The following is a 26352-nucleotide window of genomic DNA, read 5'->3' as shown; positions in this document are numbered from 1 at the left end:
TTGCATCTTGAATCCACTTTCCCATACTAAAATGTGCATCACTGCACAACATTTTGTCGAAATCATCCAGCAAATCTAACAGTTGTTCTCCAAGTTTACCAGGATCTCTTTTCCATAGAAATTCCTGATTTCAAAATTTTAGTTAAACATGGGTTTAATGGGCATATGTGACCTTGGGCAAGGCACTTAACGACAATTGATCCAACCCAGTGGCCACTAATAGGCTGTACAAATTATCAGCCATACATAAAAAAAATTTAAATAAATCACCCACAAAAGAACATGGTAGCTCGTTAAGCTTTCATGTGGTGTATGAAACAGAACAACTTTGTTATAACGACTGTTGTTTTTTTTTCACGCCAGGATAAAGCAAGTCACATTCATTCATTCATTCATAACTTTATTTTTGCATAAAATATTACAAAATATACCTCAACCATTGCATAGTACAGGAGTCTGTGAACTGCCTGCAACATTTGTCTTGTAATGTCTACAGCATCATACCTAACTGTCTCCAGATCTTTTAGAGTATTTAAAGATTGTGAGAAATTGTCCCAAGCCAATGCAAGGCTGTAGAATAACATACATTTAAGCCTACATATTTAATAATTATGCAGACTTATTCCTCTGTAATAAATTGCAACATAATATCAATTAGCAATGAACACAGCCTCACAGGTAAAGAATTTTTGATGGTAAATCTTCTCTGCTTTTATGCAAAAACATGCAAAAATCGTTGTGACTTTACCAAAAGTGTTAGTTTTAAACAACAAATTTTATAGCTTTAGATAGTAAATCCTATTTGTACTAGAACTGTGGTATCAAAACACTCCAACATTCTGTGTGTTTTATCTAGAGTATTAGTTTTAGATGGTAAATTTAATAAATTTAGGCAACAAATTTATTCATAGAAGAAATCTGGTACAAAAATACTCCAACAATATTTCAACCTTTACCTGGAGTATTGGTACCAATATGGAAGACCAGGATTATCCAACGTGGGTCTTTTTACTGGTGAACCACGTATCAGACTTTTTGAAGGAAAACCAGGTTTCGTGTCGTTGTAGATTGTGTTACCAAGTATATTCCATGTTTTTATGGCTTCGGGACTACTTGTGTTATACCTAAAGACAGTGGAACTTGTTTTCGCTATTTAGGTTTTAAAACGAACAAGCTAAAAATAGAAAAAAGCAACAAATAGCGGTGTTTGTAAAAACTTACAATGCCTAAAATCCATACACAAATTACAATACATTACACAAGAGCGATTTACATTTGAAAGACTAATGCTAAGTGTGCATAAGAAAATTATTACCACTAGACACCAGCGACATTTTAGTTTACTTTAACAAAAGATCCACACAAGGTGCTTTGAAAAATTGCTATCTAAATAAATACCAGTCAAGATTTCGATGTTTTTAAAAGCAAAACACATTACACAACAGCCAATAGATAATTAAAAGAGAAAAAATTAATACAAATTGCTGAGTATATAAAAAATGTAATATCACAACAAGCTACCTTTTCAATTTAACTTGAATGTGAATGAATGAATAAATGTAACTTACTTTATCCTCGCGTGGCCGGAAAATAACAGTCGTTATCACACGGGTTTAACACTTTGTGCCAGCTTACAAGTTACCATGTATGTTACTTTGTGGGTGATTATTTTTTGGGGGGATTTTTTCTTTTTTTTTATGTATGGCTGATAATTTGGACAACCCATTAGTGACCACTTTGTTAGTGATTTACTTAACAAAATACTACACAGGGTGTTGTATCTCTACCTTCTCATTGTATATTCTTTTAACCAGTTTGTAACATTGACAGAATGCACAGTGAAACCAGTTTCCAACATAAAATCATAGATCATATAGTTTTGGTTGATACCTTCAGGAGTTACACCAGTTCCAACCATGGTTGAGTTTACACTGGTGAGAGCGATTCCTGGTTGCTTTAACAAATCACAACAAGTTAGAGATTGCAACATTTCGAATGAATGAATGTAACTAACTTTATCATCCCGTGGCCGAAAAACGACAGTCGTTATAACACAGGTGTTCATACACCTCGTGCCAGCTTACGAGTTACTATGTATATTACTTTGTGGGTTATTATTTTTTAGGGGGGATTTTTTTCATTTTTTATGTATGGCAGAAAATTTGAAACTCCCACAATGGTAGCAGCTACGAGCCTTAAACCCATTACCTCTGGGTTACAGGCAGACATGCTAACCACTTTGCCACTGCGCCGGACATTTTATGTCATGCATGGAAGTTGTTATAGTTATACAGCCTGTGATTTGATTAGAAGTTATGTTTCTCTTTTTTATGGAAAATCAGCATCCTCATCTTAATTTTGTCAATAGTTTTATAAAGAGCTATTTAAAATTGCTATAACCCAACAACCTACACAACTTAATTGCTTAGTTTAAAAGACTTTAATGGGCTGTTTTATAGTTTAAAACAGTTGTAAACATTTCTTTTTCCAAGTTGTAATACAGTATATCCATGTACAGTTGCTCTAGAGAGCTATAAAAACATAGTCATACAGTTACAAGAAATAAAATTCCAAAAGCAATAAAACACTGTAAATTACTCACTGTGTTCACAGTATTAATTTTTCCATAGAAACCCATATTTCCCCCAAAATCATGCAACATGCACCACAGGAATGGTTGACCAAAGTACCAGTCTGGTAAATATTGGGGGTAAGATTCAGAAAACAGATCCAATACTAGCATTTTGCCCTGAACATAAACAAAATGGAGTCAGCGAGTCAGCAATAGGAAATCAATACAGCCGCACAATTGAAACCATGTTACAGTTTCTTAGAATCGTTATACTGACTAATCTTATTGTTCTTTGAAATAAACAGCATTTGTAATGCTCCTGATTGCAGCAGTGGTAAACATATGTAAGAACAGAGTAAACAATTAAAAAAAGTCAAGCGTATAAAACACTGTCAAAAAGAAAGTATCTGTAACAACAGTGCAAAATTTCTTAAGGTATAAATGTGTAACTTCTTACTTTTTCTCTCATGCCCGGTAAACGGCAGTCATATAACACAGGTGTTTTGTTTCATACACCTAGTGCCAGCTTATAAGTTACCAAGTATGTTACTTTGTGGGTGATTATTTTTTGAGGGGCTTTTATCATTCAGCGGGCGCGCTAACTAATTGTGCTACGGCACCGGACAAATGATTGAGTTATGCATAAGTGTAACCTGGTTGTTTGAAACCCGTTATTAATTATTATTGGTAAGGAGTAGAAGTTGAGTATGCGTTACCTTAGGAACTCCAGTCAAAAGAGCTTTTTTCTGAGCTGTCTTCCAAAAGGTTGGTTCGTGATGAAACAGCCAACCTTGCATAAGCCTGCATGAAAACATTTTTACAAACACCAAGTAGACAAAAAATGAAAAAAAAACCCTAAAAATAATCACCTACAAAGTAACATACTTGTTAACGTGCAAGCTGGCACTAGGTGTGTGAAACAGAACACCTGTGTTTAACGACTGTTGTTGTCCGTCCACACAAGGATCAAGTAGGTTACATTGATTCATTACATTTACACAAGTGGAATGTTGAGCACTATCAATTCAGACCTTTAAAAGCTGTCTTGCTGTTGGGGTAATGGACCAAATCAATCCTTAATCCTAGGTTCTCGAAAATACCTCACCCATATAGAGTAACATGAAAAGATTTTATTCATTATTTCATGAGCTTATGTAATAACTGACTTTTTTATTTTCGGCAATTAGACTTACAAAAAAAAACTGCTTCACTTTACATACCAAACAGCATCTGGATCTGCTACTGCCATTGCATCATACACTGCCCTGCTTGCATTAGATAGATATCCAGGGTCACTGGAAGGTGGTGTCATCTCATTGAAAGTGTCGGCATTATAAATATGGTTGGTGCCGTTGTATTCTAACATTTGCTCCTTGATAAACATGCTACCAATAGTACTGGAAAAAATTCTCAAAATTTTAATCAAGACTTTTAAACCTATGTATTAGTATGGGTGCTTTTTATTTATACAATAAAATTAATGCAATGTTTTTTATAAATTTTGAGTGGGATGGTTAAAAGCTATGAAAGACCAATTTAATAAACGAAAAGAATAAATGAAAACAAAAGTACATGTTTTAGGCTACAATTTTATAACCACAATTGCTGAAGTTAAAGTTATATAGTATGGTGGGGAAGATGGGTCACCTTTAGCACATAATATACAAATATCTTAATCGTGTTTTAAACAATTAACACCGGTCTATATAAGTTGAGAGGATACGCTTTTATAGTTCTTGTTCTTTGTTTACTACCAAACGGAACATGAAAATAGAATGAAAATGTGTCTTGTAGCGCTCATTCCTGTGTGCGTGCGTGTGTGTGCGAAACGCCCCTTTTTATTTGCCTTCTTCTTCCGTTCTCTTTCGTGTTTCACGTGCGTTTAAAACTGAATCATTACAATATATACAACGAGCAATAAGCATCGTCGCTACAGTCTCATCTTCCCCCACCTTACTATCATATAATCATGTTGTGGCATAGTATAACTAACAACTCACTTGAAAAGTGGATCATGTGGTTGCAACAGGTAAGTGCAAGAATAAGTGCAGTTGAAGTGACTCCAATGAGAAAGCTGTATAACATCAGCCTACATATTTAAAATTTAAAGAAATGAATAATAAAGTTTGTTTTAAACTATAAATCAGCCATTATCAACAAGCCAGGTGGTTTAATTTGAGTTTAATTTGTACGTCACCTCATACTGTGGTTAAAGGAAAGTTAGTATGCACCATTTATATATTGTAGTTGTATCCAAAATATATCACTATTTTTTGAATTTTCGATTACAAATCCTGGTAAAAATGCATGAAGGAATGGAAAATCCATTTACATTTTATTTGAATTTTTAAACTATTGAAATATTGTGTGACTAAGCCTGTGTAAATAAAAATAATAATAATAAATAACAAAAAATGTGATTAAAAAAAATAAATAATAAAATATTGTGTGAATACACTTGTGTGAATTAAAAATTGTGTGACTTAAAAAAGTATTTTAAAATATTGTGTAAATCACCTTTGGATAAAGATTTAGAATCGCTGAAGGGATGTGTCCTGCAAACCCAGGAAGGACAGGAATCATTCCTAGTGATCTCATCCGGATCAGGATTTGGTGCTGCAGGATAAGTTGGCTCTTGATCCAGAAGGATGGCAGGGGTCCTCCCCAACCATGGAGGTTCCCCATTCTACCCCTGAAAAGATTAAATAATGATCAAGGATCAGGGTAAAATAAATACAATATTACTTAGAGTGTAACTGTAATAAATTCTGTGAATCTGACCCTAATCTGGTGTTAATGAAGTTGGAAGATTCTTTTGTAAGAAAAAAAAATACAGTAAGGATCTGGTGGTATAAAGTCAAACTAATTGTATAATACAAACGATGTCATCGAACCTTATTAAAATAGAATCAAGTCTTTTTGTGCAAGTCTTTTATTCAATAAGAATAACTGGGCAGTTTGAAACTATTTCTAACATCACTTATTTTTTGAAAATTGGTTATTTTTAAAAGGAATAATTTTAGTTATGGGTTACAGTTCTTGCTTATCCCTTTAAATGTGTAATTGATATTTCTTTTTGAATTTTTGCTTTAGTAAAAGTAAACTTACCATGCTAGGAAAGCTGGTCCAGCAAAATGCTTTTTGATGTCCTCATCCGAACACCCAAGCTTTTTATAAACTCTCTCCCATATTGCCTCCTGCCCAGTAAATGCAAGAGGAAGATTTATTCCATTCAATGCCATCCAGTCAATCTCTCGTTCCCATCTGTAGGTAATTTTATTGAAAGCCGTGTGTGTTGATCTTTATACATTGTTCAGAAAATCACTATGCACTGTTCTATTACATTTTTTATATTTGCTGATTGAGGTTATTAGAACCGAAATAAGAAGGGTTAAATTATAATTGTCATTCAAACTATGTCTTGGATTCTATACTGAAACATGTCTGTACATATTATAAGGTCCCATAACCTCACGTTAAGTAAAATACAATGCAATTTTATATTATAATTGATAATAAAATCAGTAAAATTACAAAACTGTAAAGGAATTCTGAATAACAGATTAAACAATAATTTTTTTATTATTTTTTTCTAAAATTAAACTTTTTTCAAACCTTGTCCAGTTCCACCACACTGAAGAATAACTGACAGTGCAAACATTCTGATAATACCGATACTTCACCCCAGCTTTTATTGTTACCCCTTCAGCAGGCACAGGAGGTAAAGGATTAGGAATGTCAGAAATTTGGTCTCCAGCCCAAGAGATTTGTTTTCTGTAGTATAAAAAGGAATATTTTCTGTTATTATTATTTCGTGAAGAAATATTTCTCGAACTTTTTCAAGTATATGGATATATTATTATATGTATATATATATAATTATGTTTGAGATGATGGGCCAATATGAACTAAATTCCTGGTTCTCAAGGAGGGCCTCTGCCATGTAGAATTATATATATATACATTATATATACATTATATATATAAATATATATTTAATTTTAGGAAAACCGAATAATACTTCAACTTGGTCAAAAATTTATTATATATATATAGCCGATTAGTTGTGTGAATCACCTGCAGTAATATTTGAGATAGTGATTGAATGCAAAAGCAACAGATACCGCATCACTTCCTGTTATTTTCAATGTTTTTCCAGCATAACTTAACTGCAAATAATAAAATATAGTGACTAAATATAGTACTCTGAATAAGTGCAACTTGCTTTATCCTCGCGCGGTCAGGAAACTACAGTCGTTATAACATGGGTGTTCTTTTTCTTACACCTCGTGTCAGCTTATGAGTAACCAACCACGTATGTAACTTTGTGGATAAATCTTTTGATGTTTAAATTCCACAGTATTTAAGAAGCTGTAATGTAAAAACTTAGTTTTACATGAGTAATTACTTGCTGAGAATTTATAATTCATTGTTGTTTATTAATAGAAACATCAACAACCTGCACAGGAAAAGTAATATTCACCATACATTTTGGGCTGAAAAGTGGAAAACATTCATATTAATCACCCACAAAGTAAGATACTTGGTAACTCGTAGGCTGGCACGAAGTGTATGAACACCTGTGTTACAATGACTGTTGTTTTCCGGCCATGCGAGGATAAAGTAAGTTAAATTCCTTCCATAGATAATATTTACCGTTGCAAATTCAGATGCTGCAGGTAGAATAGAAACAACAACATCTTGGCTTCTCTCACCAATTACTCTTTGCAGCAACTGTGCAACTGCAGTTTCCTGTTCATGACCTGCTGTATAGCTTCTAACTGGTGACAAACTTTTTTCAATGTAGTGTTTTTGAAAACTGCCAATTTCTATCACAGTGGTGAGAAGTAATACTGCTTTGATTAAATGCATTACAAGCTTTCTAGAAGCAAACATAAAAATCCTGTTAAATATACAACAAACTCATGGCACAGGCAGGCGTGCAATAAAACAACACAGAATAATAAACTTAGTGTTTCAAATAAGATTGCAGATGTTTATTTATTCATAAAATAGTTAGCTGGGACAAAAGGCATTTTTGTAACTTTGGCAGAAACCACTCTTTTTCTCACCAACACATTTACTTCAGTTCCTACTTTGCTAAGTGGGAGAGGTAAATATGCCATTGCAATATTAGCACTTAATGTGGGGGAAGGGCAGCCACTGGTTACTGAACCAATTTCATTTCCATTTCCATCCTGCACTATTGCTCCATTGCGAGCAATAGCAGAGCTTACAATTAAACCACTTCTCCGTTTACTTGGTTTACTTTTTATTTGCGCAACAATTTTTTCCGCTCCAGGAAAATTCTTCTCTTTTCTTCTTCTTTTACCAATACACCATGTCAACCCCGCCTCAACGGGAGTGGTCATTTCATCAATGTCATTTCCATAGAGACAAAGTCCCGCTTCCAACCTTAAACTGTCCCTCGCACCTAGACCTGCCAATTCCACATCTTCATGTGAGCAGATATTCTCAGCCAGTTCAACAGCTCTATTTTTTGCTACAGAAATTTCCACTCCATCTTCACCAGTGTATCCACACCTAGTAATCCGGCAATCAACGCCAAACAAATTTGCCTCCACATTCTGCATGAAGTATAACTTGCTTAAATCAGTATCTGTCCCAGTCTGCAATACCTCTGCCATTTTTGGTCCCTGTACAGCAAGCAAACCACAATCTAAAAGCTCCAACACAACTTCTCCTCCCTTCGCTGTAAAATCTATAAGGTTCTCCCTTAAGCATGTACTTATCTTATCAGAACAACCAGCGTTTGATACACAGTACAGATAATCTTGTTGTGTTTGATTAATGATAGCATCATCCATTATTCCACCTTCTGCGTTGGTGAAAACAGTCAGAGATCCTCCATTTTCCGGCAAGCCTTTTACATCACATACAGTCATGCTCTCAATAAAGCTCTCTTTGTCTTTCCCATACACTTTAAACTGTAGCATGTGTGACACATCAAACAAAGACACTTTGTTCCTTGTGTGGTGATGAGAGTCTATGATTCCAAGTGACTTATACTGTATTGGCATTGTCCAGCCAGCAAATGGGACCATTTTTGCATTATTTTTCACATGGAAATCATGCAGTACAGATGTTTTAATATTATCTTTACAAAGACAGTTACTGGTTGTAAGCAGCCGTTTACTTGCAGACAAAACACAACGAGAAAGAATATTTTGACGAAATTGGGCAATTTTAAGCATTTTATAATATTTGTACGGAGCCTTTTATAAATAGCTTGATAGAAACAAATGAATGTAAAAACCTTAGAATTTTTTTGATATTAAATAAACTTTAAAACAGATAAAAATTAAGCATATACGTTATTGGTACTGCAACTAAAACAACATGTATACACCAAACAATGCTTTTAACTTGTTTCTAGGTACAAGTAAAACGAAGTAACCGATGCAAATGATAAAACATAAACAAAAGAGCGACCAAAACAATGTATATTAAATTTGTTATTATGACGTTTTAACGTTTGATCGATGTAGGTAATTCCCCCAAAAGAATATCTCGAAATTAAGCCCGTTTGGCGTTTACCCATATTTACACCTTAAAACGATGTAATGTTTCATTTGGATGTCTAAATTATGTACTTAAATTCGTCTATGATCAAACAAATTCCGAAGTAATCATATATTTAGTGAAAGTTCTAATTATTGTTTCGTCGCACAAACCTAGGCTTCAAAGTTACAATTGAGCTACTTCTACATTTCGGTTTGTGGAACACAGTTGCTGTGTAGTAGTTACGAAAGTGTAAACATTAGGACCAGGAAGTGCATGATCGCTCTGTGAACTTAAAAACAAATATACTAAACATTTGAAAGCAACCATGTCATCAGAAGACACGACTGAGACGCCAATAAACGACGGCGAGGCAAGAAATGTACTGCCTGCAATAGACACAACAGCAATATACGATGTTGGATTCGATTCTCAAAATTCCGACGCCGAAGATTCGCTACTGACCGCCGATCGTGTAAAGAAATCTCACAGCACTAATTCTTTGAATCAAAGCGCAAGTGATGACGCATCGTTTTCCTCTACTTTGTCAGTTTCTGTGAGTCTAAAACTCTAGATTCTATATTTTCGTAGAAACATAAGATATATATCTATAGTACCCAACATATACATTCACAAACATTAATATACAATTGGAATGACATAGACTAAAACCTAATTTATATATTTAAAACTCTAATCTTTGTATTCTTTGTACAAACAAAAGGTATATATATCTTTAATGCAACATACACATATACAAACATTAATATACAATTAGAATAACATAAATGTAAACCCATTTTTTTCACATATATGTCACTGCATAAACTAATGCTTTACTGTTAAAACAATATGTTCACTTGTATATAGATGATTGGAGAACCCACCGAAGAAGAAATCTCAATCCGACAACGTCATCTCAGTCTTCTTGTTGCTGAGGAAGAGGAGTACATCAACTCATCCTCATGGAGGGATCAGAAGAGACATTTCTTTGTTCTCACCGAGGCGGGAAAGCCAGTGTATTCAAGGCATGGCAGTGAAGATAAACTCTCATCAGTAATGGGTGTAATGCTTGCACTTGTGTCCTGTGTACATGATCGTAACGATAAAATAAGGTGCAACTTTCTTTCTTTTTCTTTACGCACACTGTTGTTTCTATAAGTGGATTAACTTAATTAGAATAAATGGCTTGTCTGTCTGCTAGGTGTAGCGACCACGCTTATTTTCTTCCAAATAAATGTAAATATGTTTTTAACCAGAAGCATGTCTCAAAATCTGGTGTTTTGTCGCTATATCCTGTCTTTTCATTTAAATTTTTCGAAATCATCACTACCGTAATCAAATCAAAAGGCGATAAAAGTTATTATCTTACATTACAACAAAAAAATACCCCGGATTTAACCTATTTGTAAATTCGTGTGGGTTGTTTTCAGGAGTATAACAGCTGGCGATCACAAATTTGTTTTTCTGATAAAAATTCCATTGATTCTGGTAGCAGTTTGTTCTACACCTGAATCTATAACACAGGTAAATACACCATTGTATGTTATTGTTTCCACCATTTAGATACTATAATAGAAAATTCTTGTTTTCTCCATTTCAGATCACAGTTTACCTGAAATACATTTACAACAAAATTGTCAGCATTGTGACCCTCAAACAACTGGACAGAATTTATGCAAAACAAAAGAATTTTGATTTGCGACGACTTCTAACAGGTAGAATATATATTAATAAAGTATCTGCTAATTTATACATTTGTGTTACAATTACAAGCTTTGTTTGTGTTGTGAGCCTTTTATTTATGTCCCATTGGACCATTATTATTTGTGTAACTGTCTTAATTGTTTGATTTTTTGTTATGATAACTTTTATATGGTTTATATCGTTCCCATAAATTCAACACGTAAAGTATCATCTTATACTTCAGGCACAGATAAGTTCCTGGATCATCTTTGTACCTCCATGGACACTGGACCAGAGTATCTTCTTGGAGCATTTCAGTGTCTTCCTCTGGCTGGTAACATCCGAGATTTAGTCAGTCAAGCGTTACAGCTTTCCAAGACGAATGACCTCGCATTTGCCTTGCTTTTAACATCTGGGTAAATTTAAGTTTCATCTACTTATTTTAGATGTATGTTTACTCAGGTTTGTAAATCTTAAAAAAAGTAGGTGCATAAACATGTTTTTTGATTTGTTTCTATACAAACAAGGTATCATACATCGGGCTGTTATGTTTGTATTGAAATTGAAATGCTGAATAACCTTACCTGTACAGCTGTACATCCTGTTCCTAATAACCATATACCAAACAATTCACATGTATTTCAGACCTATTATGACTCAACAATAATTTCAAAGATCTGTTCATTCAGGTTTTTAAACTATTGAAATAAAAAGCCATCTCTGTACGTCCCATATAATTTATCCCAAAAAACAAAACCGTATTTTCCTGATGCAGAAAAACTGTGAGCTATTGTCGATTAAAAGAACACAACCTCCACTCATCTGATCTTCAAATCCTCATCAATCTGATCACTGCCTCTTCCTCTTTCCATGCAGGAGAGAGCTGGCTCCCAATATGTCTTCCTCAGTGAGTAAAACGCTGTATTAATTTTCCTTTTTTTCTTATTAGTTTAGAAAAAACTCTTAAATATAAATAAATATCAATTTTTTTTTTGGGGGGGGGGCAAACTATTTTTTCGTTTTTTTAACCAGACTTTTTTTTCCATAATAACAAATTTAATTATTAATTGTACTTGCGAAAAATCTTTTTACTAACACTTTTTGGCTAATAACATAAATTGTTTTTTTTTAAACTCACTGTATCACTGATAAATAAACCACTTATCATCTAACTCTAAGTGTTCAGCATTACAAAGTTTAAGTACAATTAAATCTAGTTCTACATGATAAAACCTTATTACCTATTAACTCTCGATTATAACACTTCTAGTTTTAACCCACAAGGATTCCTTCATGCGCATATTTCATATTTGGACGATGATTTTCAAACCTGTCTTCTCCTGCTGTCAGCTGATGTAAATTCGTTCTTTACATTATCCGAAGCAAAGAAAAGGGTTATGGTCAAACTAAACAAGTGGGTACACTTAAAATACAAATACCAGTTTACAGTTATGTATGAACTGACATGCCACCTCAGCATAACGTAATCAACTGAATGACAATCTATATATACCTTTCTTGCAGGCATGACTGCCTACCCATATTGAAGCTTGCATCTGAAAAAGGAATGTACAATGTTGGCAAGATTGGCTTGCCAGATTTGAGGCACTTTATTTATAAATCAAAACATCAATCTCAGGTTACTTTTCTTTCTGTTGATTCTTTAATAACTGAAATATTTTCTTACACATTGGTAAATTCTTATTCTGTGTACATTACAATTCAATACATTTGTGTTTAACATGTATTTTTTTACAATACTTATTTGTAAACATAAAGGAAAATTGTTTTTCAGTTCACTGCACCAGAGTTTTCGAGTCCATATCATGACGTACACCAGCAAGAACGTTTGTTTGGTTTGTACCAACATTTGCATGGGAAGATCCACAACCCAGCAATACCACTTAAACTACTATTCGAAGTATCAGATGAAGAAACAATGCTGGCTTGGGTTCGTGGTTATACTGAATGGCTATTTTAAATTCTATTACCCCAATATTTTTTACTAAAAAACGCATAAAGTATCTTATCGAGTCTTAACCAACAACTGTCTGTTTTTGTAACTTTCTGGTTGTGTACCGGTTTCTTCTTTGTTTTGTTTTGAGTTTTGTATTTTTTTACAGGTTGCATCAGGTTTTGAGTTATACGTTGCATTCAGTCCACTTGTAACCAAAGGTCAGGCAATATCTTCAGTCGATCGTTTGCTGCGGTGGATTAAACAACGAGAAGATGAACTTTTCATGATTCGACCGCTAGTGTTTTAACCGGATCGAACTGGATCTTGCAAGTTGTCACCGCTTGTGTTTTAACCGGATCAAACTGGTTCTGGCAGGTTGCAACGGCTTGTGTTTTAACCAGATCAAACGGACTTTGACAAGTTACCACTGCTTCGTATTAAACCAGATTGAACTGGTTTTGGCAAGTCCAATATGAGAGGTAAAATGCTGACACAATATTAAATTTTCCATTGAATGCACTTACATACACCCCTTGGCATTTACATGCTACTTTGCTTGTTTCTTCAGAGAATAAATAAAACTATACAACGAACAATGTCCATTCATATTAATTTACAGACATGTGTCTTTTTGGCTGCAAATTAGAAATACAATAATTACGAGAAACAGAATCCTTTTGATTGATTTGCTACAACTCCCACTAACACTANATGAACTTCTCTGGTCTTANGTAATGCCTCTGCATACCCCACAAATCCCAGATCTATTTTGCTACAATTACAAAAATAACATGCCTGTATAATTTACTTTTTCCAAAAAACAAAAAAGTTTAAATCGCAGTTAGTTTTTATAACAGCGAGATTATTCAAATGTGTGAACCGACCTTACCAAAAGTTCATTTTAATGATAAAAGACCCCACAAACAGAAGGTTTATTTTAATTTTATTTACAGGATGTAATGATATTACATTAACAAAAACATATCGGTTTTCGGAGTTTTTTGAACGCTGTTGCCCTTTTTGCTTTTAGCGCAATTATTTTAAATTAGAAATTATCGGAGCAACCAAACTGGGTTTGGTTAGCATTTGAGTGTGTTTCTCAAGGACTCAAAACTTGTGGGCACGTACAGTTAGGCAGAGAGGTCCCAACCAAACCACACAATGTGGAATGCTCGTATTTTACTGAATTATTTACATGTGACTGTATTCGTGTCATGTCAGCGAACTAAATTTAAACGCAGTGACCATACGGCATGGACCCCACAAACGGAAGGTTTATTTTAATTGTATTTATTGAATAAAATTTCGTGATACGTTAATATTGTATTGTGCATTTTTTGGCAGCGCTGTTTTTTTGACAGCGCAACGATTTTGAATATATAAACAGCATATAAAGGTTACATTTTGCGAAACTGCAATTGTAACAAGTTCATTGTTGAAATTCTAAAATTTTTTACCTATGAGTAGTACCAAGGTATAATTGAAAAACCCCACAAACTCAAGGTCTGTTTATATGTATGTAATCAGTAACCCAACTTTTTTCGTAAACGTTTTTTTGGACAAACAATTTTGAAGTGTTGCTATTTTTTGGCAGCGTATTAATAACATGTAATCCTAATAAACGGCTTAGAACCCACATAAAATATATGCGGATATAACAGGTCTTCAAAATTTTAAAAGTTACAAGTTGTTATAAGATATCATACTCATTTTTGCCAAGCTGTTGGCCTTATTTTTAACAGCGTTAGCACATTGTTAAATCGTCTGTATAAATGATTGTAAAAAGCTTAAATTATCAGAAACCTTGTTCACACCCCACAAACAAAAGATTATCATTTCTATTTTAAACGATATTGAATACCATTTGGTTAAAGATAATTTTATACTGATCAAGAATTTTTACGTCGTTGTTGGCTTTTTTCTGACAACGTTAATATTGTTATTAAAGGATGACGACCACCATTTTAGCCACATCGAGCCTCGAATCCGTAATCTCTGGGATAGCGAAAATGCACTGAACGCGGAAAACTAACTCGTTCACACCCCACAAACAAAAGATTAAGTTTGTTTTTTGAAAAGAACATTTAATACAACTGGTGAAAGAGAATTTTATACTGAATTTTTACGACGTTGTTGGCTTTTTCTAACAGCGTAAATATTATCACTGAAACCGCAAGCATATTTCGGTAGATGGTTTTTAGAGAAAGGTTTGCAACCACTATTTAAAAGACCGTGCGAGTTCAGCAGAAAACTTGTTCACGCCCCACAAACAAAAGTTTACGTTCGTTGTTTTAGATAAATTTTAACACCAATGAAGCAGAATATTTCATAATGAACAAAAATTTTTACGACGCTGTTGGCTTTTTTCTGACAGCGTAATTTCATAAAACATTACAATAACCGTGAAAATGCGCAAACTCGCTTGCGCGTTTTTGCGGCCAATGGAAGGTACATATTTGCATTAGCATCTTGAGTAAATATTGTATTTTTAGGAAACGAAAACTTCATTTTAAAACTAGTTCAAGTTGGCGAAAGATTGTAATGAACGTTTACGTGTCTTTGATTGCCAATTTCGTAACACTACCTGTCGTGGTATAAATACACAGCAGCGGGTTTATTTGGGTTAATTAACAATAACCATTAGTTCTGTATGATGGCACTACGAATTAAAAGTCTCGCTTAAAATAATGCAACAAAAACGTTTGTCGTTTTGATAAACTACAGATTAGGTAAATTGGTTTTGTGTATAACTATACAGTAGGATGGGGGAAGATGGGACACTTTTTATCTCTATTTTCGCGTCCCATTTGGTAGTAAACAAAGAACATTCAAATAATTATAAAACTGTATCCTCACGACTTCCATAGACCGTTGTTAATTGTTTAAAACACGGTCAGGACATTGGGATATTAAGTGCTAAAGGTGTCCCATCTTTCCCCACCCTACTATATATATCATATTGAATGTGGCCAACATAAGGTCACCGGTATATATATATATGTGTGTTCTGTTTCATACACATCAGCGATACCTATACACATTGAATGGTTAGTAATTTAGACAACTCATTAATTGCCGTTAAATGCCTTTTTAAATCACACATACGCGTCACAGCATGTGACAACGACTAACCTCGAACCTGTCACCTCTCAGTTTGGGGCAACCGCGCCAACCACTCTGCCACACCGCCGGACATTAATTTTAAATGAAGTCATTCAACTAAATGTTTAACACCTTACGTTCATAGTGTTTGGCTTTACCTGATTTCAAAACTAAACAAAAAAACTATACGAACCAAAGATCCACAGTTGGCTGCACTTGTGTGGGACAAGAATAACATTGCTAGCATTGGTGAAGGTATATTGTCCATCGTAATTACTAATTATTGATTGGTCCGCGACGTTGCCTTAACCAAGATAATGGAGACCCTGCCTATTACAATCATACCACAACTCAATTCGACAGCGATATAGTTGAATTAAAACACGTCAAGATAACAAATAGTAGGCTGGGGGAAATAGTGCATGTTATAATTATTTTTCATCGTCCTATTCGGTCATAAGCGAAGAGCACTAACCGTTTACTTACAACTTGAGCGTTTGCTAATGGTATCCATCCAACCCAATACCTCTGTGCTGTAAGTAAACTAATACCGTACACATGCAAAACATAATGGTGTACTTACAACTGATGACGGTCTTTCCCTACAGCGACCATTACAACATTCATATAGAGCAACAGTAGAGCAAGAACTAACTATGTAGCTGTACAGTGGAACGAGAACTATACCTGTGTAACTGTTTTAACCACGAACTAGCACATTTTGTCCAGGAAGCTCAAACTGAAGCAAACGCAAAAAGCGCAGACCTGGCAATAATTAGGCTGGCGGCACGTAAGGCGGGGAAGGCGCGTATGATTAATACAATGCAGTGGAATCTATCTTACTCATCAAAATTAGACTAACGTTACGATTAAAACAAACTACAAACTTTTGGGATTCTGTAGGGGTCTACGTAAACGTAACTGTCTTTGGTTCGATGTTTGGTGATAACATATGTCAACTTCTATATTCTTTTGCTGAATTGGCTCTTTTACAGTTTTTTGTTGTCGCCTTTAATTACATTATTTTCCAAACTAAGAAAATACGATTTTAATTGAAAAAACGCAGGACATGAGTTTATATACCACAAAACACTTTAAAAAGTGAAAGTTTGTCAGAAAGTTATAACTACAACCTATAAAGGGTTTGAATCGTAATATCTCGAACGGAAATTCAAAATACATATTATTCACATTTATTTGCACATGAAGTGACAAGGACAGCGTTTGTTGTTCTGGACAAGCCGGTTGCCAATATTGTAATAAACATTGCCAAGGTTTAGTGTTGGTTTAACTTAACACAAGTTCCGTGATGGATCATCGTGACAGGATGTATGGGCTATATACGTTATAAGTCAACATGCTAAAGTAATATCAAGCGCTGTAAAGTGGTATAGGTTAATGCTAGGAAAAAATGGTAACGTGCTGTATGCCAAATAAAATACCAGGCTTGCAAATTTCATCTAGAGTCAGCAATGAACACAAATTTTGAAGATCAGGGCTAGTTATAAGCTTATAATGCCCCTACGGGCACAGAACAACGGTATAATAGCCGTACACCGCAAATATTATATTTCATAGGCTAAAGGTAACTTGCGTTGTCGAAGAAAAAAACATTTGTGTTTCGAAATATAACTTTCTATGTTTTTAAGGTCAGTTCCAAAAGTGTTTTAGCAATTTCAAATATGCAAACTGAACAATTATGCAAAGATGATCTGTACCTGTGTAATTACTTCAAAAGAAAGCTTTGGTTTGGGAGAATTTTCAAATTTAATCCGCACTGACGACTGACATATACCATTAACTATAGTTTATTAAACGTGGTGGTATAGCCACAACTTCGTTCTCTTTAATCAGTTATTGGGATATATGTTTTTCTAGAAATATATAGAAAATGAAACCGGTAATCTCTTTCGCGGCCGTTTTGATGATAAAACTTTCATTTTACCGAGCATTTGCAGTTATTCCTGTTGTGAACAGACAGCCAACAGGAACATTGGTCAACACAACTAGTGGATTGCTAAATGGAACAAGTACAGCAGAAGCGCATGCGTTTTATGCAGTCCCCTTTGCCCAACCACCTATTGGGAGTTTAAGGTAACTTACTTATATTGCTTTTTCCTTTACCTAATATATAGCAGGGTGAGAGAAGATGGGACACTTTACATTATATTTTCTCGTACCTTTTGAAAGTAAACAAAAACATTTAAAAATTTATAGTAGGGTGGGGGGAGATGGGACACCTTTAGCACATAACATCCAAATATCCTGATCTTGTTTTAAACAATTAACAACGGTCTATGGGAGTCGTGAGGATACAGTTTTATAATTCTTTGAATGTTCCTTGTTTACTACCTAATTCAACGAGAAGTCAACAGGCGTCCCATTTTCCCCCACCCTACTTATAAAACCGTATTTTTATGATTTCCATAATTGTTTAAAACACGATCAGGATATTTCGATATTTTTTGCAAAAGATGTCTCGCTTTCCCCACCCTACTACCCGAAGCCTTATTTTATTTTTATACCAAGTTACAAATCAATTGCTATTATGTTTTAAAGGTTCAGGTCGCCTTTGCCCGTACCATATCTAGGATTGATAGATGCGTCGGAATACAAGCTTGTCCAATGTCCACAGATTAATAGAGGAAACGTAAGCAAGTTTTTAAATCAAAATATTTATATATCTGTAGGGTAAGATGGGATACCTTTAGCACGTAATATCCAAATATCCTGAACGTGTTTTAAACAAATAACAATGGTATGTGGGAGTCGTGATGATATGGTTTTGATTGTTTGAATGTTCTTTGTCTACTTCCTGGAACGGGAAAATAGAATAAACAGGTGTCCCATCTTTTTCTTTCTAAATAGGTTTTCTTAAACTGACTTTCCCACAGTACACCGAAGACTGCCTTGTACTTAACGTGTTTGTTCCCTCAACTTTAAACCTTGACACGGCTATTGCACCCGAAGACGGTCTCCCGGTCATGGTATGGATACACGGAGGGGCGTTCATGACCGGTTCCAGCACGATTTTGTTTTATCATGGAGAACCACTCTGCAACAGAACTAATACAGTGATCGTTACAGTGAACTACCGATTAGGTAAGAGTGCGTATGCCGTTAATATTATACAGGCGATTCCTTTTCACGGTAGTGACCGAAATTTAATAACAGATTTCGTCTCAAATTTGAAGTTAAAATAGTTTTTCATTTTTTTAGTTTTCATTTTTTACAATTTGTGCATTTTGGTAAACAGGAGCTTTTGGATTTCTCTCATTAAACGAGGGTGATGTGGTTTTGGAAGGTAACCAAGGTATACGAGATCAACAACTAGCTTTGACGTGGGTCAAGGATAATATTGCTAACTTCGGTGGAGACAAGAACAAGGTATTAAATTCGCGTGGTTGTAAAATTGCTTTATATTTTCTATATTTTAGGTCACAATATTCGGAGAAAGCGCTGGGGCACAGTCTGTAGTTTTGCATCTTGTGTCGCCAACGAGTGAATCGCTCTTCCACAGAGCAATAATACAAAGCAGTCCCGCTTATTATCAATTTTACACAAATACTGAAGCAAACGAGTTGACCAGGTTTTTGCTCCAAACCATTAATTGCACTGGAACGCAGGGAATTCAATGTTTATTGTGAGTATGTGATGTTGTTCGAACGAGATGTTTATGCCCTTACGGCCATTTTCTCTGGCCTGCGGTTTGCCTTCTATTAAACAAAGCATAGGAGTTTCATATGTTTTACTTCAGAGAAAAAGATGTTGACGACATCGTGGCCGCTTATCCAGCGGTGGTTAACTTTGTCGGGCAACGAAAATACGGTGTTGGAGCCACTGAGACCTTTCGACCTTATATTGATGAAGTGCTTATCCCAGACCAGCCGTTAAAACTATTAGAAACTGGTAACTGGAACAAGAAAGCAATTATTATTGGTTCAAACACAGAGGAAGGACAATCAGAAAGTTTCCAACAATTCCATGATTTCGAACTGTTTAAGGTGATTACTTGTTGTGAGGAAAAACATTAATAAAACACACTTTTTTTAATTTACAGGCCACAACAACCTATTTCTTTGGCCCGATATTAGCCCCGTCGTTAATAAGGGAATACTCTAAACTAGTGGCCAACGTAAGCGATGATTATGATTACATTAAGCTAATAGAGGATATGACAGGAGATGGTCTATTTGTATGTCCAACCAGAACACTTGCAAGGTACTTAATTAAATCGGCACAAAGCACTACGAAGTATGAAAATTATTATTTGTATAGTAGAGTGGAAGAAGGCGGGACAGTTTTTGTATATGAATGCTATTCCAATATCCTGATCATATTTTAAACAATCAACAATGGTTTATGGAAGACGTATTAAGGATAGGGTTTTATAATTCTTTAAATGGTATTGTTTACAACCAAATAGGGACGAGAAAATACAAAGAAAAAATGTCTTATTTCTCCACAACCTACTATATTATTTTGCGTTTTAGATTGGCGTACGAAACGACCAACATTCCGAATTCAGTGTTTCTTTATTCAAATGCTTACCCTCCCAATGCATCAACACATGCAGTCGAGATTCCTTACGTTTTCAGGACAGTGTAAGTATGCAACAGAACACCCGTGATATAATGCATGGCGTCGCCCCAACATACGAGGATAAATGAGTTCTATTCATTCATTAGGTTCAACGAAACTGCAGACGATAATATCATTATGAATATGTTCTCTGATTACTGGGGAAGCTTCGCCCACAATGAAGTTCCGCAGTCTAACACGTTCGCTACTTGGCCCGCCTATGCCAGTACAGCAGATGAGGTTGGATTTTGTATTGGAGTTTTGTTGTATGTATATATCAGGGTGGGAAAGATGGGACACCCTTTCATCCCATTTTCTCGCTCCATTTGGTAGTAAACAGAAAACAATCAAAGAATTTCAAAATCGTATCCTTACGAATCCCATAGAGACCGTTGCTAATTGTTTAAAACATAATCAAGATATTGGATTATCATGTGCTAAATGTGTCCCATTTAACCCCAAAGAACTATATTATAGTATTTTGGGGTAAAATGGTACACCGTCCCATGTGGTAGTAAACAATGAATACTTACAGAATTGTATAACTGTATCCTCGCGACTTTTAAAATCGTTGTTATTTGTTTAATGTCCTATCTTACCCTAAACAGTAGTATACAGTAATTTTTATGCTCAATTTTGCTTTGCAGCTTTTACGAATCAAAGTCCCAAACACAACTGTACTGACCGGATTTAAAAACAATATATGCGATTTCTGGGACTCGTTGGGAATCTACATTAATCTTACAACTGATGCTACTGTTGAGATGACAACCAGCAACGATATAGGGATAATAGTAACGACCAACGGTGTATATGTACAACGCAAACCTCTAGCAATGCTTTTCACATGTCTTCTACTTTTCACGATATTCTATTAGTTGTTAAATGATTAGGAAATGTCATCTTTTATTTTTGATTAGATAAGCAGTTGTAAATTGACACTTTTGCAGTTTCAAATGAATGTTTATCGTACATAGTAAATTAAAGAAATATTGTTTAATGTACAGTAGGTTGGGGAAGATGGGACACCTTTTTATTCTATTTTTTCATTCGATTTGGTGGTAAACAAAGAACATTTAAGGAATTATAAAACTATATCCTCACAACTACCATGGACCGTTGTTAATTTTTTAAAACACGGTCAGGATATTTTGATAATTTGTGCTAAATATATCTCATCTACCCCCACATACTATATTACACAAAGAAACATGCTCTTTTTTAATTAATACACATGATATTTACGTATAGGTCAACTCAAAGTTTACAGGGCTATACTGTTCAAAAAATATAAACACCAGGTTGCAATACGCCGCGTGCTGAATGAACTAATGTAGTTTTTACTTGATTCTGGCGTGGGTTAACCACGACAGACTTTATAACACGTGGGTGTTCAATCCATGCGTGTCAGTAGGTTATAAATGGCCTTACTCTTATTTTCGGTCAATAGGTTAACCCCAGGCGTATAATAGAGTCTATTCAGGTTTGGACGCTTAGTAAACACAATGACAAAAGGTTTCACAATTCCAAGTTGGTATTTTAGAAGCAAAAGCTGGAATGCCATATTTTTATCCTCTTGCTAAATAACCAGGTAGGCAAGGGTAAAGTATTATAATTTTATGCCCGAGCGCACAAATCTATTTTACGCTACTTCTGACGAAGGAATTTTACTTTGCGCTGTACAACTTTGGGTTTTTGTTCCTCGTTAAACCTTCTTGGAAGTTCCTTTTTAATGCCGAGTTTAGTAGACTTACCCGTAAAGCAAACAGTTCAAGACAAAATCGAATTATGAATGTTTGTTAGAGACGCGCAATAAACCTATTGTTGTAGCCTATATATATGCTGGTATAGCTCGAACGTTATGCTCCATAGATCAACCATTTTGACTAGACGTGTTTTCAGTTGCAGTGAAGCGTAATGAAGGTCTTACCTTGCATGTGCATTTTGCTACTTAAAGTGTCAGTTTTTGAAGTCTTTGCAGTTCCTGTTGTGAACACAACTAGTGGATTGCTAAATGGAACAAGTACAGCAGAAGCGCATGCGTTTTATGCAGTCCCCTTTGCCCAACCACCTATTGGGAGTTTAAGGTAACTTAATTATATTATATTTTGTGTAACTGTTTTCATGTTTTGTTTAATTTTTTTCCTTATATGATATTATTTTTTTACACAAATGTATAACAACACGTTGCCGTATGTTATAAAAGGTTCAAGTCACCCTTGCCGGTTTCGCACCAAGGATCGTTAGATGTGTCGGGATATAAGTACATCCAGTGTCCTCAGAGCAACGGTCTATACGTAAGCATGTTCTTCTGTAATTAAATAAGAGACTGACGATACCACAGTTTATATTTTCATTATTATATATACGATTGGTTGGTTTTGATTTATGCCTGTTACTTTTCGTAACATGTTCTGTATTAAATCAAGCTTAAACTAAACTGACTTTCCCACAGTACACCGAAGACTGCCTTGTACTTAACGTGTTTGTTCCCTCAACTTTAAACCTTGACACGGCTATTACACCCGAAGACCGTCTCCCGGTCATGGTATGGATATACGGAGGAGCGTTCATGTTTGGAGCTATCGGTGACCCCGTATACGACGGCAAAGCACTCTGCAACAGAACCAATACTGTGGTAGTGTCGGCGAACTATCGACTTGGTAAGTATGGAAGTAGATGTTTAAAGAAATATCCTTTTTACCGTTCTATAGCTTAAATATTACCACTGTTATACTATGGTAGTATTGGCGAACTACTCACTTAGTAAGTATGTAAATAAAGATGTTTAAGAAGATATCCATTTCTTCCGCTCCAGCACAAAATATTTCCAGATTTTCTTTGACACGGATTTTTTCAATGCGATTCGCGTAATAAATGCTGTAGTGTTAATGATTAATGAATCTGCTGTTTTTAAGGGGCTTTTGGATTTCTCTCATTAAACGAGGGTGATGTGGTTTTGGAAGGTAACCAAGGAATACGAGATCAACAACTAGCTTTGACGTGGGTCAAGGATAATATTGCTAACTTCGGTGGAGACAAGGACAAGGTATATTATGCTGTATAATAACCACATTATACTTACAAAGTACATATACGTGGTAACTCGTCAGCTGGTACAAGGTGTGTGAAACAGAACATACAACGTTGGCTGTTGCCCCGCAACCTGAGGGGAATTAAACAAGTTACATCCATTCATTCATTCATAAAAAAATGAGTGTTTGAAAACAATGCTTTATATTTCCTTTATTCCAGGTCACAATATTTGGAGAAAGCGCTGGGGCACAGTCTGTAGTTTTCCATCTTGTGTCGCCAACAAGTGAATCGCTCTTCCACAGAGCAATAATACAAAGCAGTCCCGCTTATTATCAATTTTACACAAATACTGAAGCAAACGAGTTGACCAGGTTTTTGCTCCAAACCATTAATTGCACTGGAACGCAGGAAATTCAATGTTTATTGTGAGTATGAAACTGAACGCGTTGTTGTATGGTAGGGTGGGGGAAGATGGTACACCATTTCTATCAATTTTCTCGACCCATTTTGTAATAAACAAAGAGCATTTAAAAACTTATAAACCACCCCACGACCATAGACCATTAGTTGTTGTTTGTTTAAAACACGATCACGAATCCACGATACTTATATATTATGTGCTAAAGGTGTCCCGTGTTCTCCCTCTTATTATATATGTTGACTTATTTATAGCTATACACCGTTTAACCCCAACCTTTAACGTTACGTATACAGTTGCCTCTATATGTTATAGCAGCATAGACTTTTTCACACTTTCCACAGAGAAAAAGATGCAAGTATCATCTTGTCCGCTTATCCAGCTGTTTCTAACTTTGTCATACAACGTGAAACTAGTTTGGGAGGCATCGAGCCATTTCGTCCTTATGTTGACAAAGTACTTATTCAAGACCAGCCGTTAAAACTAATTCAATCTGGTAACTGGAACAAGAAAGCCATTATCGTCGGTGCTAACACTGAAGAAGGATACTCGCAGACGTATCAGCCGGAAACGCATGTCAGCAGAGAAGAGTTTGTGGTAACTATACTACTACCAGCAAAAAAATATTAGCTACATTGCCCCACTTTTTAAAATTGCAGAACTCCACAATTGCTAACTTTGGTTCCCAAGTCGCCCCTTTAATAGTAGAGGAATATTCCAAGCAAGCGAGCAACGAAGCTGAGTTTAATTACGCGAAACTAACTTATGATTCGGGGGGAGATGGTATTTTCGTGTGCCCAACTCGGGCAATTGCCAGGTAATTTAAACGAAGAAGAATATTGACACAAAGTTTTTACACTGTAATTTCCACTATGTTGAATTAGATTGGCGCACAAAACGACCGACCTTCCCGCTTCGGTGTATTTCTATTCAAATGCTTACCCTCCCAATGCATCAACACATGCCGTTGAGCTTGCTTACGTTTTCAGGACCCTGTAAGTAAACTTTGCTGTACGGTGATTTTTGGGTAAAATATTTTTGTGTAATTGCAAATACAAAAGGTGACAGTTTAATATTGTATTATACACTTGTTATAACATTTTGTGTTATAGACCCACCCCAACTGCAGACGATAATATTATCATGAATATGTTCTCTGATTACTGGGGAAACTTCGCCCACAATGGAGTTCCGCAGTCTAACACGTTCGCTACTTGGCCCGCCTATGCCAGTACAGCAGATGAGGTTGGATTTTTTGTGCTGCATTTTTGTTGCATACAGTAACTTATATACAGTAGGGTGGGGAAAGATGGGACACCTTTGGCACATGATTTCTAAACATCCTGATCGTGTTTTATATACTTAGCATCGGTATATTGGAGTTGTAGGGATAAGGTTTCATAATTCTTTAAATTTTATATGCTTCCCACCAAATTGGACGAGAGAATAGAATGAAGAGGTGTCCCATCTTCCCCCACCCTACTATATACTTCATTTCGTTTTGCAGCTTTTACGAATCAAAGTCCCAAACACAACTGTATTGACCGGACACAAAAGCGAAATATGCGATTTCTGGGACTCGTTAGGAATCTACATTAATCTTACAACTGATGCTACAGTTGAGATGACAACCAGCAACGATATAGGGATAATAGAAACAACCAGCGGCGCTACATGTTATAAATCCACCAATCCTTTGCTGCTGTACATGTTAATGCTGTTTTTGACAGTTTTTACCAACATTTAAACAACTGTATCTGAAACAATTAGAGCGTATACAAAAAAATGTTTCGTAATTGAAACCTAGATAATGATATTTAATTACTGCACTTTAAATTTTGTTTATTAGGCAAAAAAATATATTAGATAGTGAATATTATTATCTGTATTACACTAAAAACTTTACCCTCAGTTTTACAAAAGTTTATTTGCGTTTGGTGGTTGTGTAACTTACTACATAATTCAACATAGCGTATCAAACTTGTAACAGATTTTAAAAGCAGCAATGCCTATCCTGGTCTATAGCGTAAAATCGCCAAATAGCAAGACGCCCATATAAGAATACTACATGAAGAACGACTCAAAATAGAATTTATAACGGTACAGAACGTGGCCAAGTATAAAGCTGATTCTAAAATCTAAAGGGACAGATTTGTTAAAGATAGAGAGGCAAAAGTTAACCAAACGAGTGGGAATTATATCAACATGACTGTGCGCAAACTACGTTTATCTATAGCTCTAAAATAGCAGTTGCAACTCCGGCTTTTGAACTTTAAATACTTGTCAAATTTTAGCGTTTTCTTCATTGTAATGATTGAGTTAGCAGACTGATTGGCAGGACAAATTTTCGGTTAAGGAAACAGAAAGTGATGAATCCAAGTTGTCTGTATTGACTTTTAAGGTGTCTGTATTGGCAACACAAGCTGGAATATTACAATGGCAAAGATAAAAATTGTATTTTAACCTCAACTTTTCAAC

General features: G+C 35.2%; 6 protein-coding genes across 6 annotated transcripts in view; 3 read left to right on the top strand and 3 right to left on the bottom strand.

Moving 5' to 3' along the window:
- The window catches only part of LOC100184893 (phosphatidylinositol 3-kinase regulatory subunit gamma), a 21325-nt gene extending 15839 nt beyond the window's left edge, over nt 1-5486 (bottom strand). Inside the window, exon 1 of the mRNA XM_018813046.2 lies at nt 5467-5486. The gene's annotated coding sequence lies outside the window, so the exon portion shown is untranslated. The remainder of the gene's footprint in view (nt 1-5466) is intronic.
- Nucleotides 1-7490, bottom strand: part of LOC100178616 (alpha-N-acetylglucosaminidase) — a 9727-nt gene extending 2237 nt beyond the window's left edge. The window contains exons 1-13 of the mRNA XM_026835498.1: nt 7229-7490; nt 6650-6741; nt 6188-6346; nt 5681-5836; nt 5090-5264; nt 4573-4661; nt 3793-3969; nt 3289-3373; nt 2603-2749; nt 1788-1954; nt 957-1124; nt 432-570; nt 5-124 (exon numbers count right to left, since the gene is read on the bottom strand). Of these exons, the coding sequence (XP_026691299.1) occupies nt 5-124; nt 432-570; nt 957-1124; nt 1788-1954; nt 2603-2749; nt 3289-3373; nt 3793-3969; nt 4573-4661; nt 5090-5264; nt 5681-5836; nt 6188-6346; nt 6650-6741; nt 7229-7468 (1914 nt within the window). The 5' untranslated portion in view covers nt 7469-7490. The remainder of the gene's footprint in view (nt 1-4; nt 125-431; nt 571-956; nt 1125-1787; nt 1955-2602; nt 2750-3288; nt 3374-3792; nt 3970-4572; nt 4662-5089; nt 5265-5680; nt 5837-6187; nt 6347-6649; nt 6742-7228) is intronic.
- LOC100182526 (aminomethyltransferase, mitochondrial-like) lies at nt 7456-9060 on the bottom strand. The gene has a single exon (XM_002125383.4). The coding sequence runs from the start codon at nt 8785-8787 to the stop codon at nt 7570-7572; it is 1218 nt and encodes a 405-aa protein (XP_002125419.1). The 5' UTR covers nt 8788-9060; the 3' UTR covers nt 7456-7569.
- Nucleotides 9007-13330, top strand: LOC100180180 (vacuolar fusion protein MON1 homolog A). The gene is made up of 10 exons (XM_002125732.4): nt 9007-9650; nt 9965-10209; nt 10528-10621; nt 10698-10812; nt 11025-11196; nt 11556-11687; nt 12051-12194; nt 12305-12419; nt 12576-12731; nt 12904-13330. The coding sequence occupies exons 1-10, from the start codon at nt 9423-9425 to the stop codon at nt 13042-13044; spliced, it is 1542 nt and encodes a 513-aa protein (XP_002125768.1). The 5' UTR covers nt 9007-9422; the 3' UTR covers nt 13045-13330.
- Nucleotides 13331-17412: 4082 nt separating this feature from the next.
- On the top strand, nt 17413-21650 carry LOC104265954 (acetylcholinesterase-like). Its single transcript, XM_018813116.2, has 10 exons — nt 17413-17933; nt 18399-18489; nt 18734-18941; nt 19096-19226; nt 19277-19482; nt 19597-19843; nt 19900-20060; nt 20333-20443; nt 20528-20660; nt 21068-21650. The coding sequence occupies exons 1-10, from the start codon at nt 17731-17733 to the stop codon at nt 21296-21298; spliced, it is 1722 nt and encodes a 573-aa protein (XP_018668661.1). The 5' UTR covers nt 17413-17730; the 3' UTR covers nt 21299-21650.
- Nucleotides 21651-21928: 278 nt separating this feature from the next.
- On the top strand, nt 21929-26027 carry LOC100176294 (cholinesterase 1-like). The gene is made up of 10 exons (XM_018813117.2): nt 21929-22507; nt 22627-22717; nt 22876-23083; nt 23339-23469; nt 23676-23881; nt 24219-24471; nt 24534-24691; nt 24759-24869; nt 24987-25119; nt 25382-26027. The coding sequence occupies exons 1-10, from the start codon at nt 22338-22340 to the stop codon at nt 25619-25621; spliced, it is 1701 nt and encodes a 566-aa protein (XP_018668662.1). The 5' UTR covers nt 21929-22337; the 3' UTR covers nt 25622-26027.
- Nucleotides 26028-26352: the final 325 nt, after the last annotated feature.

This window comes from Ciona intestinalis, chromosome 8, assembly GCF_000224145.3.
Source record: "Ciona intestinalis chromosome 8, KH, whole genome shotgun sequence".
Taxonomy (NCBI): domain Eukaryota; kingdom Metazoa; phylum Chordata; class Ascidiacea; order Phlebobranchia; family Cionidae; genus Ciona; species Ciona intestinalis.
The sequence above is the reverse complement of the archived record's forward strand: the minus strand, read 5'-3'. Positions and strand labels throughout refer to the sequence as shown.